General features: G+C 44.5%; 1 protein-coding gene across 1 annotated transcript in view; it reads right to left on the reverse strand.

Moving 5' to 3' along the window:
• DIPK2B (divergent protein kinase domain 2B) overlaps nt 1-19,540 on the reverse strand; it is a 50,812-nt gene that overhangs the window by 3,559 nt on the left and 27,713 nt on the right. Inside the window, exons 3-4 of the mRNA XM_069945146.1 lie at nt 2,021-2,194; nt 61-349 (exon numbers count right to left, since the gene is read on the reverse strand). Coding sequence (XP_069801247.1) covers nt 61-349; nt 2,021-2,194 — 463 coding nt within the window. The remainder of the gene's footprint in view (nt 1-60; nt 350-2,020; nt 2,195-19,540) is intronic.

Below are 19,540 nucleotides of genomic sequence, written 5' to 3' on the forward strand. Positions count from 1 at the left end.
AATTACAAATCTCGACCCCCTCTGATTACAAACTAATGATAACTAACTGTATATTCTTACCTTGCTGTTTGTCAATGATCCCCATCTTGCTTGTGTTTCTTATAAACAAGCGACCGTCACTAAATATTCCAAAAGTAGTCTCATCAATAGAGGTGAAATAAAAGAAATAACTTAAGTCGTTGGTACTTAATAGGTGAATTATCTGAAGAAGCTGATAGGCCAAATCCGCTGCCACATCCGAACTGGTAATATTGAAGGATGTCAATAAATGAGTAGTTGTGCTGACAAACAGCCGCCCACATGAACCTAAATACTTGGAGAAAGGCCATCCCTCCGCCCGGGGAAAGATCTATAAGAAGAGGGAACACGTGAGTCAGACATGGAATATACAGAAAATGAGCACCATTGTGGCTGAAACATGATCACTGTCGCAAAATATACACTTAAAGGGAATGTGTCGCCTAATTTTTCTTTTACTGATTAGAGTCAGATACTAGAGATGAGTGAAGCTGATCCGGCGAATCAAAATTGGGCCGTCAATTAGCTTTTTTCTACAAAGCAAATTCCCACCAATTCTTTAAGGAAATTTGCAAAAAAAAAAAAAATAAATGGCGGCCACACATGCTGTCTGGAGTGTCACTGAGCGGGAGAAGGGGATTAACCATAATCCCTAGTGCCCGTCCAATCAGCTGCAGGCCCCTCTGTGATGTCAGCACCTCCCCCTCTATATAGGGAGTTTTGGTAATGGAGGCGGCCAGTCGGCTGTGTGTGGAGGAGAGAGCAGGATGGCAGCAGGCAGATAGAGCAGAGCAGGGAGAGACTAAGGGCCCTATTCCACGGAACGATTATCGTTCGCATAATCGTTAACAATAAACGGTCCAAACGATCGCTATTGTGAAAGACCTGAAATCAATTAACCATCTACATGGAACGATAATCGTTACTTATGATCGTTCTTGCGGACGTCTTGTTGTCGCTATTGTGTTCGTCACTACTGAGAACGGCCGAACGACGTCTTATTCAATGCGAACGATTTGCGAACGAGCAACGATAAAAATAGGTCCAGGTCTTATTAAACAATCAACGATTTCTCGTTCGGTCGTTAATCGCTAACTGCTATTCAAACGAACGGTTATCGTTTAGACTCGAACAATTTAACGATAATCTGAATGGTAATCGTCCGGTGGAATAAGGCCCTAACAGAGCGATATAGGGACAGAGAGGAGAGGAATGGCGGAAATTGGATGATTGACTGGCTGATTTCCCAGTATTGTAGCTACTATAGTTTTGGCTGTTTAAATGAAAGTCACAAATCTTAAAGAGTTTGACCGAAAATTCCGGCTGCTTCACTCATCTCTAGCGGCCATCTTGTCTAAGCAGTTTTTAACAGCATTTAGTGGCACGCTTTATGGCAAGCCTTATGGACATAGATGACAGTAGACAGAATCTGTCTCCTTGAGATGAATGTGATAGATAGATAGATAGATAGATAGATAGATAGATAGATAGATAGATAGATAGATAGATAGCCAGGGCCAGTAGCTTTCCCCTTTGGCTTCTTCTCATGGTCACATTAGTTTGTGACACAGCCTCTTGCTTACTGAGAGGGAGGAGATGGCCAAATCCCTTTGTTCGCCTGCTCATGACAGTTGCCCATGCAGTCAGAGGTGGCCGCAGTAAGTACTGTGTCTATGAAAGATAGATCAAGACCTGCTGTAGTAGCACACCAATAAAGAGACTACACTAAGCACTGACCTGCTCCTGCTGATATGAGAAGGAATCCTTGATCTACCTTTCATGGACAGTGCTGATCGCCTGGTGCTTGGAGACAGCCTCGGCTTACGCGCACATGATCTTAGGATTGCTCTTGCTCTCTTCTGCACATAGCACATGCTAAGCCCTACCCTCACCTGTTCTTTCTTGCTGGCGTAAATGAGGTGATTTACAAATATGTTACAGATCACATATTCTATAAAATGGAGAGAGGATGCTTGAAACGGCCGTGACAATTTGGGCTTACCTGTAAAATAATTGGGTGTGTATTAACTGAGAGTGTATACAGCAACCGCAATCTGTCCTTGTCAGTCAGGTGGGTCATATAGACGCTTCCCGCATCCAACACTTCACTATAGCGCCGAATTATTCGATCTAAAAGTCGCTGTGAGGGGCAGCGAAGAAGCTGAACTGGTAGACCCTAGGAAATACAGATCAGAAAGAACTGTATAAATATATAACAAAAGTCGGAAAAAAACAATAAGAACATACAAATCACAAATATTCATAAACCTAGACCATATGTAGAGCATGTTCAGCCTAAGTGCCGATATATGTTATCTGTATCTGTATAGTCTGAGAATACTAAGTGTTATATAATCGCATCCGTCCCCTATATGTTTCCACTGTAAAATAATGTTTACTGCACCGTACAGTATTTTAAGGTGTAAGATTACAGTGAACTTGGCTCAACTCTTCCATAAAGTAAGAAATTGAAAATAAAGTAAGAAATTGAAGAAATACACAGAATTAGAGGAAACCAATCAGTCCAATATGGCTGATATGGTTCCCTGGTTCCCTGCAGCAGCCATGGCACGTACCGGCCGTGGCTGCTGCAGGAGCTGTAAACCGGAGAAAAACGTGTTTAAAGGGGTTATCCAGCGCTACAAAAACATGGCCACTTTTCCCTCTTGTCTCTAGTTTAGGTGTGGTTTGCAATTAAGCTCCATTTACTTCAATGGAACTGAGTAGGGATGGTCCGAACCTGCTTCCGAACTCTCGGCAATGATTCCCGCTGACTGCCCGCTCCGTGCAGAGGGCGGATACAGCGGGAGGACCGCCTGGAAAACTGGGATACAGCCATAACCATAGGCTGTATCCCAGTTTTCCAGGCGTTCCTCCCGCTGTATCCACCCACTGCACGGAGCGGGCAGACAGCGGGAATCTGATGCCGAGCGTTCGGTTTCATACGAACCCGAACCTCGGCAGGTTCGGACCATCCCTAGAACTGAGTTTGAAACCCCACCCAATCTGGAAAAAAGAGAGGGGGATGTTTTTGTAGTGGCCATGTTTTTGTAGCGCTGGATAACCCCTTTAATAACCCGGGCGTGTGACAGGCAGAGGCAGTGAGGTAGTCATCTGGGCGGCTCCCAGTCCGTGTCTAGTCACCGCTCTCTGCCTGTCAGCATGTTCAGAGGATATGATTGACAGGCAGAGAGGTCTGTTACTGGCTTCTCTGCCTGTCAATCATCCCTTTCAAGCGCGGTGACTAGACACAGGCGGGGAGACGCCAAGATGACTACCTCACCACCTCTGCCCGTCACGCACCCGGTTTATTAAACTCGGGGTTTTTTTCGGTATAAAGCTACTTCAGCAGCCACGGATGGTACATGCCGCGGCTGCTGCAGGAGCTTTATACAGCACTCCAGGGAACCATATCAGCCGATTGGGCTGACTGGTTCCCTTTAAAGGGGTTATCCAGCGTGGGGGCACTTTTTGGGGGGGACCGGGGAGGAGGTGGCTGAAATAAAAGACGTCCACTTACCTCCCCGGCTCCAGCGGTGGGTCCCGCATCACGGCGCTCCGGTGCCGGTTCCCGGACGCTTCCGGGTGTCTACGCTGCCCAAGACGCTACGTCTCAGGGCCGCTCAGCCACTCAGTGAAGGAGGTGGGATCCGTTTGAAGTCCACTCGGAACCGGGAAGGTGAGTGGACGTCTTTTATTTCAGCCACCTCCTCCCCAGTCCCCCCAAAAAAGTGCCCCCACGCTGGATAACCCCTTTAAGGACCCCATACACTTCTGTATAATATATATATTTGTGGTTTTATCAAATAAATAATTAGTTAGTACTGTGAATCTCTATGTATAGTGTAGCACAGGGATGGAGAACCTTTGGCCCTCTAGCTGTTGCAAAACTACAATTCCCATCATGCCTGGACAGCCAAAGGCTGTCCAGGCTTGATGGTAGTTGTAGTTTTGCAACAGCTGGAGAGCCGAAGGTTCCTCGTCCCTGGGGTAGCATATAGTACCCCGAAACAGTCATCCTGGATTAAGTGTGAATTCATTCAATTCACTACTGTTCTTCGGCCTAATGTTTATGGAGACTCCTTATCTCAGCTACCTGTCAGCTGGATGTTTTATGACTGTGTGTGTGAGAGTCTTCACATTCTCCACCAATGACAACATGACGCTGATCTATGCTTGCCCAAAGTACAGGGGGCTAAAGGCCTTGCTGGAGTTTTGGCCATCCAAATTAAAAAAATTTTTTTTTAATTATAGTGAAGCTTTAAAGGAGAAGCCCAGGCACTGACTTTTCTTTCAAAACTGCCGGGGAAGAGGTGGGTGAACCAAACAACCTGCACTTACCTCCCCAGTTTCAGCGCTGAGGTCCACTATCCTCCGCTCTAGTTCTTGGTCCCCGGCTGCTTTTAAGTCTAAGTGGGGACCTAACACGTCACGTCCCCAGAGCTCGGGAACAGGAACTGTAGCGTAGGACAGATGACCCCAACGCTGAAACTGGGGAGGTAGGTGCAGGGTGTTTGGTTCACCCACCTCTTCCCCGGCAGTTTTGAAAGAAAAAAAATCAGTGCCCAGACTTCTCCTTTAAGGCCTGTTCCTCACAAGTGCTATACTGGGACATTGGGGGAGATTTATCAAACATGGTGCAAAGTGAAACTGGCCCAGTTGCCCCTAGCAACCAATCAGATTCCACTTTTCATTCCTCACAGACACTTTGGAAAGTGAAAGGTGGAATCTGATTGGTTGCTAGGGGCAACTGAGCCAGTCTCACTTTACACCATGTTTGATAAATCTCCCCCATTGTGTCTGTATTATGGCTACAAATCCCAGCCTGGTGACAGGTTTGATGACCGGAGCGGACAGCATCATAGGAATTTATTATGGGATCTATGATGCTGCCAGTTCAGGTGGGGAGACTTGCGGTCAGGTGGGGTACCTACATGCTTCATTGTAGTCTGTTCTGTGGTCAAAAGATGAGACTAAAGGCCCCATTCCACGGAACGATTATCGGCCGTATTCGGCTGATATCAGCCGTTACGGCTGATAATTGTCCTGTGGAATAGAAGGCAACAATCAGCTGACATTGTTTCTGTCGGCTGATTGTTGCATAGTTAGTCTTTCAAACATGTTGACAGACAAACGACTGGGATAGCAGCGATCTGGCGGCAGCAGACCCCGCAGCTCCCCCCAGCCCCCCCCCCCTTCCCCAGACCAGACTTACCCGCTCTCTGCTGCCGCGTAAAATAGCAGCAGCGAGCGGGAAACGAGGAGCAGACAAGCGCTGTCAGCCCGTCGTCCCGTGGAATAGGGCCTTAAGCCAACTGGATCTATAGTCAGGTACACCTGAAGACAATACAGTATATGGCTATGTTCACACGACGTATGTTTTGCATAAATCAAAATGTTGCCGCTATTCATTGAAATCCAAACTCACATGAAATGAAGATTATCTGGCCGTTACTGCAGTACTGGCCGGGATGATCTTCAGCAACACCGGCCGTTCTGTCACCTGGCCAGGTGACAGAACGGCCGGTGTTATACATAGCGTGAACCTGGCCTATGACTACAAATAAAAACATGACTAGAATAAGCGCTGTTATTTAGTTGGTGGAACTGAAATAAGTAGGCGACTATTATATATGACTGGAATTCTCACTTTTAAACCAGCGAAGGTGTAAGCTGCGTTAATGCTGCGCTCCGTGTTATAAAGCTGCACCTCTGCAGACAGGGACGGCTGCTCTCCGACTGATAGCGACACATTTTTCGCTGTGAGCCACAATTTCCATCCCAAAGTAGAAATTAACAAACTGACTTAGAAGAGTGCGAAAATTCACAGGATTTCACCTTTTTTAGTAACGTCTCCTATTTTTAAACCTTTATACAATGTTCTATGTGTCGTAAGGGTGGAAAAGTGATTATTAGGTCACTATCTTGTAGAAATAAAAGTACCCCGAGGCCACATTTCCATTGTTTATTGATTTCAGTCCAGAAATTGTTTGGTTTTCTGTATGTAGACTTAAAGGAGTACTCCGGAAATTATAATTTTTTTTCTACATCAATTCAACTGGTGTCCGAAAGTTATATAGATTTGTAATTGACTATTTATTATTTAAACATCTCTAGTCTTCCAGTACTTATCAGCTGCTGTATGTCCTGCAGGAAGTGGTGTATTCTCTCCAGTCTGACACAGCGCTCTCTGCTGCCTCCTCTGTCCATGTCAGGAACTGTCCAGAGCAGTAGCAAATCCCCAAGGAAAACCTCTTCTGCGGCCGATAGTGGGAAATTTAAAACCTATAATTGACCCATGTAAAAGAGGCTTTACCTTCATCCTCAGGGCCCCATGCGTTATAGGCAGATAAATCTAACCTGCTGATTTTTCCCTTTAATATAAGTTTGCAGCACTTGGCAACACAGTCACTCTATACACTGGGTTAGTTTGTAGTCCCTTACCAGGGAAATACGTCAGTCCCGACAGTCCCAGGACACAACCACTCTCATGAATTGAATGGGAATGTCCCCTAAGATTAGCCGGAACGTTCACGATTGATTTCATTCTACGAGATTTGTTTAGAATTCCAGATGCTTTAGTCGTACTATGGCAAATACCCAAACTTCATTACTACAAGTCACAATAAGATGTGGTTTTTCCAAAAAGTTTTTTTTATTGACCCCCCCCCCCCCCCCCCCCCCCCATAAATGTGACATAAAGATGGAAATAGTTTTATATCCAACTAACTGGCAGAATTAATTATGTGCTAATCCTTAACTATAGGAAATACTGGAACTCGTGGAGATGTAGGAAGCCAGTTGGCCAGCTCTTCACGTACATGGTGGACTCAAACTAAGCTCAGGAAGAAGGCAAAGTACTATAGTATTTTAGTACTAGCCACAGTGGGTTTGTTACAATAGCACAATGTGTTCCACTATTTCCCTAAGGATACTCTGGAGACTTATCATCTAGGTACACTATGCTGTAGACGTCATAATCCTACAGGAGTCGGAGAGACACTTCTCTTCTTGTTTCTTATAAACATGGGCATGCTTCCTAGGGACCCAATAGGCTCATATCCTCTCCCTGGTTAAAGTGTCCCCCTGTCCCCCCTCCCCTTACTCTACATGTGGTTCTCCGCACCATCCACAAGCTTAGATGCTGAAAAACAGAGGCGGAACTACCACTGTAGCAGCTGCAGCGGCTGCTACGGGGCCCCTGGCATCAGCTAACTGCCTACAACAACCAGTGGCCTCCCGGGTGTTCAGTGTTCCGATTGACAGTGCGAGAAGCCATAGGCTTCCCGCCCTGTCACTCACTCTTGTAACCGCAAGCAGCGTCTTGCTTGCGATCACAAGAGTGTCTCCCCTGCCCCGACAGATCAGCAGCTCCCTGGTGAAGTCTCGGGCAGCACCACCACTGAGCTCAGTGTGTGCCACGGTGGCTGGGACTTCCGGTACAGGGAGCGCGTGACTCACTATACCGGAAGTCCCAGCCGCCGCGGCACACACTGACCTCAGTGGTGGCGCTGCCCGGGACTTCACCAGGAACCTGCTGATCTGTCGGGGGTTTGTGGATAAGAGAAGAGGAGACCCACAACTGACGGAGGAGCGTGTTGTCATGTGAGTTTTGTTTTATTTTTTTTATCAGAGGGGAATAACACTGGGGGCTATATATTTGGGGGAGGCACAGCACTGGGGGATATATATATGGGGGAGGCACAACACTGGGGGCTATATTTGGGAGGCACAGCACTGGAGGCTATATGGAGGATGCACAACACTGGGGGCTATATATATATGGGGAAGGCACAACACTGGGGGCTATATGGAGGATGCACAACACTGGGGGTGATATGGGGAATGAACAACACTGGGAGCTATATGGAGGATGCACAACACTGGGGGCTATATAGAGGATGCACAACACTGGGGGGTATATGGGGGATGCACAACACTGGGAGCTATATGGAGGATGCACAACCCTGGGGCTATATGGGGGAGGCACAACACTGGGGGCTATATGGGGGATGTACAACACTGGGAGGATGCACAACACTCAGGGCTATATGGGGGAGGCACAACACTGGGGGCTACTTATAGGGGGAGGGACAACACTGGGGCTATATGGGGGATGGACAACATAAGGGGGCTACCTATAGAGGGAGGGACAACACTGGGGCTGCCTATAGGGGGAGGGAGAACACTAGGGGCTGCCTATATGGGGGATGGATAACACAAGGGGCCATTTGTAAGGGGGACAACACAGAGGGGGCATCTATAAGGGGACTACACAGAGGGGTCCATATACTATAGGGCAGGGATAGGGAACCTTGGCTCTCCAGCTGTTGAAAAACTACAGCTTCAGCTTTGGCTGTGCACACATGATGGGAGTTGTAGTTTTGTAACAGCTGAGGGCCTAGTTTCCCTACCTCTGATATAGGGGATGCACAGAGGGTGTCATCTACTATAGTAGATGCACATTGGACCATCTATATGGAAGACTAAACAAGAGACCATCTATAATGTGTCTGAAAGTGGGCTTAACCCCTTAAGGACAGAGCCTGAAATGGCCTTAATGACAGAGACAAATTTTATGAATATGACCAGTGTCACTTTAGTCATTAATAACTTCGGGATGCTTTTACCTATCCGGCTGATTCTGAGATTGTTTTCTCGTGACATATTGTACTTTACATTTCTGGTAAATTGGAGTCGATACTCATAACAAATCTTTATGAAAAAAACCCAAATAATGTGAAAAAATGTGAAAAAATGCATTTTTCCAACTTTGAAACTTTTTTGCGTATACAGAAAGTGGTTATACCACATAAATTATATATTAAATAGCATTAGCAACATGTCTACTTTATGTTGGCGGCATTTATTAAACTATCTTTCATTTTTTTTAGACGATAGGAAGCTTAAAACATTAGCAGCAAATTTCCAAATTTTCAGTAAAATTTCAAAATCAGATATTTTTAGGGACCTGTTCAGGTTTAAAGTGTATTTGAGGGGCCTGTATGTTAGAAAGCCCCACAAAGCACCCCATTTCAGAAACTGCACCCCCCAAACTCTGCAAAAGCATATCCAGAAAGTGTTTTAACCCTTTAGGGGAGTCACAGAAATAAAAGCTAAGTGTGTAAGGAATTTGAAAATTTTAATTTTCTGTGGAGAGATTTTATTGTAATCCAATATTTTTCATAATTATAAACCTATTACCAGAGAAATGCACCCCAATAATTATTGCCCCGTTTCTGCAGTTTATAGAAATACCCCATATGTGGCCCTATTGCGCTATTTGACGCAACCACAAGCCTCAGATATAAGGGAGCGCCTAGTGAATTTCAACGCCTCCGTTATATTTGGTCATTTTTGACTGTACCACTTCAGGTTGGCAGAGGCTCTGGGGTGCCAAAACCTAAAAAACACCCCTAAAGTGACACCATTTAGAAAACTACACCCCTCAAGGAATGTAACAAGGGGTGCGGTGAGCATCTGGACCCCACAGGTGCTTCACAGATTTTCCGAACAATATGGCGTGAAAAAAGAAAAATTTATTTTTTACACTAAAACGTTGTTCTAGCCTTCAATTTTTCATTTTCTTAAAGGGATAAGAGGCAAAAAAAGACACAAAACGTGTAGCGCAGTTTCTCCCGAGTACAGAAATACCCCACATGTGGCGATAGAGTGCCAGGGGGGCGCAGGACGAGCCTCCAAAGGGAAGGAGCGCCAATTGGCTTTTGGAAGCTGAATTTCACTGAAAAGGATTTCAAGGGCCATGTCGCATTTACAGAGCCCTCGTGCTGCCAAGACACTGGAAACCCCCCACAAGTGATTCCATTCTGGAAACTACACCCCTCAAGGAATCTAACAAGGGGTGCAGTGAGCATATGGACCCCACTGGTGACGGGCACAAATGTGGAACAATGTGACGTGAAAGGGAAAAATTTCATTTTTTCACTTTCATGGCACAAATGTGCCCGTCATCAAGGGGTCCATATCCTCACTGCACCCCTTGTTAGATTCCTTGAGGGGTGTAGTTTCCAGAATGGGGTCACTTGTGGGGGGTTTCCAGTGTTTTGGCAGCACAAGGGCTCTGTAAATGAGACATGGCGTTCATCATCCATTCTAGCCAAATCCAACCTCCAAAATCCAAATGGCGCTCCTTCCCTTCGGAGGCTTGCCCTGCGCCCACATGGCGCTTTATGTCCACATGTGGGGTATTTACGGACTCGGGGGAAATTGCTCTACACATATTGTGTGTTTTTTTCTCTTTTAACCCCTTGTGAAAATGATAAATTCAAGGCTAAACCAACATTATAGTGTAAAAAATGTAATATTTCATTTTCACGCCACATTGTTCCACATTTGTGCCCGTCACCAGTGGGGTCCATATGCTCACTACACCCCTTGTTACATTCCTTGAGGGGTGTAGTTTCCATAATGGGGTCACTTGTGGGGGGTTTCAACTGTCTTGGCAACACAGGGGCCTTTTGAATGCAACATGGCCCCTCGAAATCCATTCCATCCAAATCCAGCCTTCAAAAACCAAATGGCGCTTCTTCCCTTTGGAGGCTTGCCCTGCGCCCACATGGCGCTTTATGTCCACATGTGGGGTATTTCCGTACTCAGGGGAAATTGCTCTACACATTAAATGTTTTTTTTTATCTTTTAACCCCTTGTGAAAATGAAAAAACATGACAAGATTAATGATTTAGAGTAAAAATTTTACAAAAATTACACTAAATGTTGGTCTAGCCTTGATTTTTTTCCATTTCCACAAGGGGTTAAAAAAGAAAATGAACACAAAACGTGTAGGGTAGTGTCCCCTGAGTACGAAAATACCCCACATGTGGGCATAATGTGCCATATGGGCACAGGGCAAGTCACCAAAGGGACAGAGCGCCATTTAGAGGCTGGAATGGAGGATGGAGGCCATGTCGCAATTACAAAGCTCCTGTGCTGCCAGGACAGTAGAAACCCCCGACAAGTGACCCCATTCTGGAAACTACACCCCATAAGGAATCTAACAAGGGGTGCAGTGAGCATATGGACCCCACTGGTGACGGGCACTTACGTAGAACATGTGCCGAGAAAATAAAAAATACAATTTTTTTCATTTTCACGTCCCAAATGTGGCCGTCACCAGGGGGCCATATCCCCGCTGCCCCCCTTGTTAGATTCCTTATGGGGTGTAGTTTCCAGAATGGGGTCACTTGTGGGGGGTTTCTACTGTCCTGGCCGCACAGAGGCTTTGTAATTGCATCATGGCATCCTCTAATGGGAATGGCGGCCATACCTATTTAGCTGGGGAAAAGGGACAATTCTAATTTATTTGGGGGTATTAGGGCAATTATTAGTTTATAAGGTTGGAAATGACAGGAGTCCATCAAACTCAACCTGTGTTGATCCAGAGGAAGGCAAAAAACCCTCGTAATGCAGACGACAGTAGCCTCATCACAGGGGAAAAATTCCTTCCTGACTCCATAATGGCGATCAGAATAATCCCTGGATCAACGTGACCCCTGAAATAGGAATAAGGGACAGAATTTAGATAATGTAGAACCCCAGTGACGTGTGGTGCGCCTTGAAGCGATCCAGTATGCAGAGGCCGGGGTGATCAGGACAGGCGTCACACTGGAAATGGTGTCCTTCCTGATCCCCCTGTTACGCCACACTCTCCACTTCTTCTGGGGTCTCCCTTTCTCCAGTGTGGGGGACGTCACCTGGAAAATGTTGTCCTGGTGCGATACGGGGTCCTTCATATCCAGAAGCGCTGGGTCCGCTCCATGGCTGCTAAATATTAGGGCTCTATTACTGCTTCTGATATTTACGGATCGTGCCGCAAGCTACAGTAGCTCGGGCAGCGAGGGACCGGAAGAGGGGGTGCTGGTATAAATGTTATCCCCGTACTGGTGGTGACCTTTATCCAGCAGTGGGAAGATCAGTTCCCGGACGATCTCCCCACTAACTCGGAGGATGGGGGGGGAGGGGGCATCTGGGGGCTGGATTCGAGTGTCCCTTCCTTCATACACTCTAAGGGTACGTGCACACTGCGGAATCGCAACAGATAACCCTTCGTGCATTCCGCAGCTGGCACCCACCGGCGGACTGATGCAGGCGCGTGTCTCCACACGTGTCATAGACTCCATTCTATGCACGGGCGGATTCCGCTCTCCGTCCAATGTGTTCATTCTTTGGATGGACGACGGATTCCGCCCGTGCATAGAATGGAGTCTATGACACGGGTAGAGACATGCGCCTCCATCAGTCCGCCGGTGGGTGCCAGCTGCGGAATGCACAAAGGGTTATCCTTCGCCATTCCGCAGTGTGCACGTACCCTAAATCTGTAAGTGTACCCAGAGGTACGCTCACACAGTTTGTAGAATTTCACACCATGCCGTCATCTCTTATTGGGACGGTTCTGGCGGAAAAGACGTGTCTGGGGGGCAGCGTACGCTATGCTACCCCCCAGACATGTCACTGGATGATGAGGATGATGAGGATGAATGGAGGAAAGAAGGATCCCCCCATTCATCCTCACTGGCTGTTTCGGTGTCGGAGGCAATAATAGCGTATCCCTCTGACGCCGAAAACACCCTGGGGGTCATCTTTATACGGGGATTGGTATATGGGGTATGTAGTGGTGTAGTGTCAAACTTTATTCAATGTAGTGTGGTGTAATGTAGTGTTTTTTACGTGTTTTTTTACAGTAAGTATAAAAAAAAAACCTACGCCAACAAAGGAGTTGCTGCTAAATGCCGCACTTATGTGCGGCACTTATAAGCAGACCGTGGCAGTAGGATATAGAAAAAAAACACCCTACGCCAAAAAGGAGGAGTTGCTGATTAGCAGCGCACTTTCGTGCGATGCTGATCAACACTCAGCGGCGATAGGGTGCGGAAAATAGAAAAAAAAAAAATTTGAAAAAAAAAAAAAAAAAAATTCTACATTCTGAATATCCCTGTAGCTGCTGATAAGTGTATTACACATATCAGCCGCTAGGGGGCAGCAGAGCGCAAAATACGGAAAGAGCCGACGCTGGAGCCGAAAATAGCCGAGAGAAGCCGAACGTGACGTCACGGAAGAAGCCGAAGACCCGAACGAAGACGAGAACGCCGCGAACCCGGAAGACGCCGATCAGGAGCCCGGGACAGGTGAGTAATGTACAAATACCTGCTCTGGACCCCTCGGCTACCTAGCTGAGGGGTCCAGGGCAGGTATTTACTATTTTGTGGGACTCTGATCGCCGTGCCACCGGCCCGATCGCCGTGAACGGCCGGCCGGCCGTTCACGGCGATCGGGCCGGTGGCACGGCGATCACCATTACTTTTTACAGTAATGGCGGTCGGTGCCGTCCTCGGACAGCACCGACCGCCATTTTTTTCCGGGTCATCGGGTCGCCGATGACCCGGAAAGGTTCCGATCGCCGCTATTGGCTGATCTGAATTGATCAGCCAATAGCGGCGATCGTAAGCACGGGGGGTGTTAACCACCCCCCGTGCCGTGAAGCTAAGATGGCCTGCTATGATTTATAGCAGGCCATCTTCCCCGACCGCTGTGTGTGAACACGCAGCGATCGGGGAAACATCGGGCGTAAATTTACGCCCTGATGCGCCAAGTACCAGGGCGCGAGGGCGTAAGTTTACGCCCGATGTCGTTAAGGGGTTAAAGGGGCCAATAGAGATGTGCAATTTGTAGAGAAAGTGAGGAGCCTAATATGTCTGTCTGGCAGATTCTGTGGATGCGTGGCTCGGAAAAGTTCTCATAATGGCCCAGGACAGATGGAGAAGAAGATGAAAAGGAAGAACTCTGATCACAGAAGACGCCCCCTGTGAGTCACATGATGTAACTGCACTGTAATTTATATGTAGTACAGAGCCTGTGTAGAGCTGGGTGTGTTTATGGTGTAGTGGTCGGTTGAGGGGGCTCAATCAAAAGATTGCTATAGGGCCCAGCCATTTCTAGTTACACCCCTGCTGAAAATGCTATCTATACCTGTATAAAACCTGTGTCTTCTTTCATCGTTGGACAGTGCCAGGTAGGCGGGTCTTCACGGCTCTGGAGGTACCCAACTGCCATAAAGCCCCGCCTAATTGACTTTGTCCAACGATGAAATGAAGCAATTTTAGAGCGGAAAGGAGACACAGATAAGTTTTTATATGGTAATATATTTAATGTGCAGCATCTAAGCTTAATGGGGGGGGGGGGGGGGGGGGACAATATTACTTTAAGTAATGTGGCACCTTTTAGAAGGAGTACCCCTGTGTCAGTTCACACCTCTCATGACAAAGTGGGTTGGATTAGCCTGAGATTTTCAAGTTTTTTCAAGGGGCTTATAAGGGACTACATCCAGGAATATGTAGTGGCTAATAGTATTATAAGTGATAACCAGCATGGTTTTACTAAGGACAGAAGCTGTCAAACCAACCTAATATGTTTCTATGAAGAGGTAAGTAGAAGCCTGGATGGCGGTGCGGCTGTGGATATCGTGTACCTGGATTTTGCAAAAGCGTTTGACACAGTTCCTCATGGACGTCTGATGGGTAAGTTAAAGTCTATCGGTTTGGAAAATTTAATGTGTAACTGGATTGAAAACTGGCTTAATAATCGTACCCAGAGAGTGGTGGTCAATGATTCCTACTCCGAATGGTCCCCGGTAATAAGTGGTGTACCCCAAGGGTCAGTACTGGTCCCCCTTCTGTTTAACTTGTTTATTAATGATATTGAGAATGGAATTAACAGCAATGTTTCTATCTTTGCAGATGACACCAAGCTTTGTAGTACAGTACAGTCTATGGAGGATGTGCAGATGTTACAGGATGACTTAGACACACTGAGTGTTTGGGCGTCCACTTGGCAAATGAGGTTCAATGTGGATAAATGTAAAGTTATGCACCTGGGTACTAATAACCCACATGCATCATATGTTCTGGGGGGAGTTACTCTGGGAGAGTCGCTGATGGAGAAGGATCTGGGTGTACTTGTAGATAATAGACTACAGAACAGTACACAATGTCAGTCAGCTGCTTCTAAGGCCAGCAGGATATTGTCATGTATATAACAGGCATGGACTCACGGGACAGGGATATAATATTACCGCTTTATAAAGCTTTGGTGCGGCCTCATCTGGAGTATGCCGTCCAGTTTTGGAACCCGATTCATAAAAAGGACGTTCTAGAGCTGGAGAGGGTACAAAGACGGGCAACTAAACTAATAAGGGGAATGGAGCATCTTAGTTATGAGGAGAGATTAAAAGAATTACATTTGTTTAGTCTGGAGAAGAGACGTTTAAGGGGAGATATGATTAACTTATTTAAATATATAAATGGCCCCTACAAGAGATATGGGGAAAAGATGTTCCAGGTAAAACCCCCTCAAAGGACAAGGGGGCATTGCCTCCGCCTGGAGAAAAAAAGGTTCAATCTCCGGAGGCGACAAGCCTTCTTTACCATGAGAACTGTGAATCTGTGGAACAGTCTACCCCAGGATCTGGTCACAGCAAAAACAGTAGAGGGCTCCAAAACAGGGCTAGACAAGTTCTTAGACCAAAATAATATAGATGCATATGTATAGAACCTATCACCCCTGCCCCTTCCCTGTATGTATAGAACCTATCACCCCTCCCCCTTCCCTGTATCCATTCCCTCCTTGGTTGAACTTGATGGACATGTGTCTTTTTTCAACCGTATTAACTATGTAACTATGTAACCTTGAAGCGGTGTGTGGGCACATGCACTTTGACCAAATTGTAACTAAAGATCCTATTAGATCAAATGATGACGGCCCGATCAATAATGTATACGAGTGCCAATCTCCTAGATAGTTTACTGAGCCTATTACATGACTCGATAATTGTTTAGCAAGGTCTGTATGGAAATTGTTGGCGATGTCTGTGCAGCCCTTGCCTAAGATAGATAGATAGCCGACTGAATATGCTTGCTGTGCTGTATACTCTCTGAATACATCAAAGCGTTTTTTTTTTACCTAATCTGGAGTGCCGTTGGAATACTTTACATAGATAGATAGATGGATAGATAGATAGATAGATAGATAGATAGATAGATAGATAGATAGGAGATAGATAGATAGATAGATAGATAGATAGATAGATAGATAGATAGATAGGAGATAGATAGATAGATAGATAGATAGATAGATAGATAGGTAGATAGATAGATAGATAGATAGGAGATAGATAGGAGATAGATAGATAGATAGATAGATAGATAGATAGATAGATAGATAGATAGGAGATAGATAGATAGATAGATAGATAGATAGATAGATAGATAGGTAGATAAATAGATAGATAGGAGATAGATAGATAGATAGGAGATAGATAGATAGATAGATAGATAGATAGGTAGATAGATAGATAGATAGGAGATAGATAGATAGATAGATATGAGATAGATAGATAGATAGATAGATAGATAGGAGATAGATAGATAGGAGATAGATAGATAGATAGGAGATAGATAGATAGATAGATAGATAGATAGATAGGAGATAGATAGATAGGAGATAGATAGATAGATAGATAGATAGATAGATAGATAGATAGATAGATAGGAGATAGATAGATAGATAGATAGATAGATAGGAGATAGATAATAGATAGATAGGAGATAGATAGATAGAAAGATAGATAGATAGATAGGAGATAGATAGATAGATAGATAGATAGATAGATAGATAGATAGATAGATAGATGATAGATAGATAGATAGATAGATAGATAGATAGGAGATAGATAGATAGATAGATAGATAGGAGATAGATAGATAGATAGATAGATAGATAGGAGATAGATAGATAGATAGATAGATAGATAGATAGATAATAGATAGATAGATAGATAGATAGATAATAGATAGATAGATAGATAGATAGATAGATAATAGATAGATAGATAGATAGATAGATAGATAGATAGGAGATATATAGATAGGAGATAGATAGATAGAGAGATAGATAGGAGATAGATAGATGATAGATAGATAGATAGATAGGAGATAGGAGATAGATAGATAGATAGATAGATAGATAGATAGGAGATAGATAGATAGGAGATAGATAGATAGGAGATAGATAGATGATAGATAGATAGATAGATAGATAGATAGGAGATAGATAGATGATAGATAGATAGATAGATAGGAGATAGATAGATAGATAGATAGATAGATAGATAGATAGATAGATAGATAGGAGATAGATAGATAGATAGATAGATAGATAGGAGATAGATAGATAGAGAGATAGATAGGAGATAGATAGATAGATAGATAGATAGATAGATAGATAGATAGATAGGAGATATATAGATAGGAGATAGATAGATGATAGATAGATAAATAGATAGATAGATAGATAGATAGATAGATAGATAGATAGATAGGAGATAGATAGATAGATAGATAGATAGATAGATAGATAGATAGGAGATAGATAGATAGACAGGAGATAGATAGATAGATAGATAGATAGATAGATAGATAGATAGATAGATAGATAGACAGGAGATAGAATTGCTGGTCGTCTGTGGTGTATATATGCTAAGTTACCAATAATTAAAGGAGGAATAAGGTCCTATACAAATAGATGTCAATTACCATCCAACTCCCTAACACACATTGGGGGAAATTTATGGGAAATGTATTAGGCCAGCATTGTACAGCATGTGCCAGTCTTTAGGGAGAGTGTGCTAGTGCAAGATGTGCCAACTTTATTAAGCGGTGACTTAATTGCTGACTGTCTGGGCACCGCGCACTAACATCTATGTCAGCTGGCATATATATAAGCTGTAATTTACACCAGCTTCTGACTTCAATGATAGAAAATATCACCACCAAATATATGAATTATTTCCATGGCTGCATTGTGCAATGGCCGTTGTGCAATACCACTGCGTAAACAACGGCCATTGTTTGCATTGCTTTCAATGTAGCACAAGGCAAAAACAGCCATCGTTTTAATTGACAACAAAGGCCGTTCTTGCCATAAAAAATTTTGTTGTGTGAACGTAGCCATAGAGTACAACATAGCTCACACTACCAACAAAAAAAAGAGGAAAAAAGCTATCTACTATAAGGCTATTATTAATTTTATTTATTATTATTATTTATTTATAGAGCACCTTTAATTCCAGACAGCTATACAAGCGATAGGGGTAAAAAACAGGAACAATACAAAATCAAAAACACATTACATGAAAGACTGAAAGAAATACTATGTGTGAACATAGCCAAAGGATGCACTTTCAAACAATGCAAAATGGTAAGGATAGACACATAAAAATCTCCAGAAAAAGATCTCAAAGACTCAAAATACAACCTATAAACAAGAAGAGTAAAAAAAAATTAAGAATGAACCTCTGGTGGTATCCTGTGTGTGGGATAAGAGCCCCACTCACCGGGCAAATTACGGTACAAGCCCATATGTATCCATGACTCAAAGCACGGTAAGTACCAAAAAGTATCCAAATAAATGTGAAAGTCCATGTGGGTGGATAAAGCTCCACACGTATCACCTCTCATGGAAGCTTTGTCAGGAACTCCATCCTAAAAAATAATGAGTCTGGCTGATTGATCGGCCACTGGTAATCAAATGCTGAATGATCAGACTGGAATTGTGCAAATCTCTAAACCCTAAAGTGTTGGCTCTTAAAGTGTCACTGTGGATATAACTTTCAAAATCAACAGTTGATGTGAAATAAAGCAAGTTTGCAATATACATTCATTATTTTTTGGTGTTGTGGTCATGCTGTAAAACAAAGCTGAACTTACCAGAAATCCAGGTCCAGTCTCCTGAATGCAGCTATATAACAGCTATACTTACCAGGGGCAGATTAACTTTACCATAGGCCCTGGGCTGTTCACCAAGCCTGGGCCCTCCCTACCCTACTTTAAATTTGGCGGTACTAGCATGGTGTTCATAGTACAGGATAGATAATATTATGGTGCCTTGATTTGTGAAAAACTGCTGTAAAAAAGCAGAGATTGTTTGAAAATCATGGCAGAAATGTAGCAAGGAGACAGAACACCACTGAAAGTATAAGTCTTTTTGGGTGTCCGTGGGCCCCCCAGGAGCTCAGGGCCCCGGGCTGCCGCTCGAAACGAACCTATTGTAATCCGCTTCTGATACTTACCATATCCAGGTCCAGTCTCCTGAAGGCAGCTATATAATAGCTATACTTACTGTATCCAGGTCCAGTCTCCTGAAGGCTGCTATATAACAGCTATACTTACTGTATCCAGGTCCAGTCTCCTGAAGGCAGCTATATAACAGCTATACTTATTGTATCCAGGTCCAGTCTCCTGAAGGCAGCTATATAACAGCTATACTTTCTGTATCCAGGTCCAGTCTCCTGAAGGCAGCTATATAACAGCTATACTTAATGTATCCAGGTCCAGTCTCCTGAAGGCCGCTATATAACAGCTATACTTACTGTATCCAGGTCCAGTCTCCTGAAGGCAGCTATATAACAGCTATACTTACTGTATCCAGGTCCAGTCTCCTTAAGGCTGCTATA

Source organism: Dendropsophus ebraccatus, chromosome 11 (genome assembly GCF_027789765.1).
Source record: "Dendropsophus ebraccatus isolate aDenEbr1 chromosome 11, aDenEbr1.pat, whole genome shotgun sequence".
Taxonomy (NCBI): Eukaryota; Metazoa; Chordata; class Amphibia; order Anura; family Hylidae; genus Dendropsophus; species Dendropsophus ebraccatus.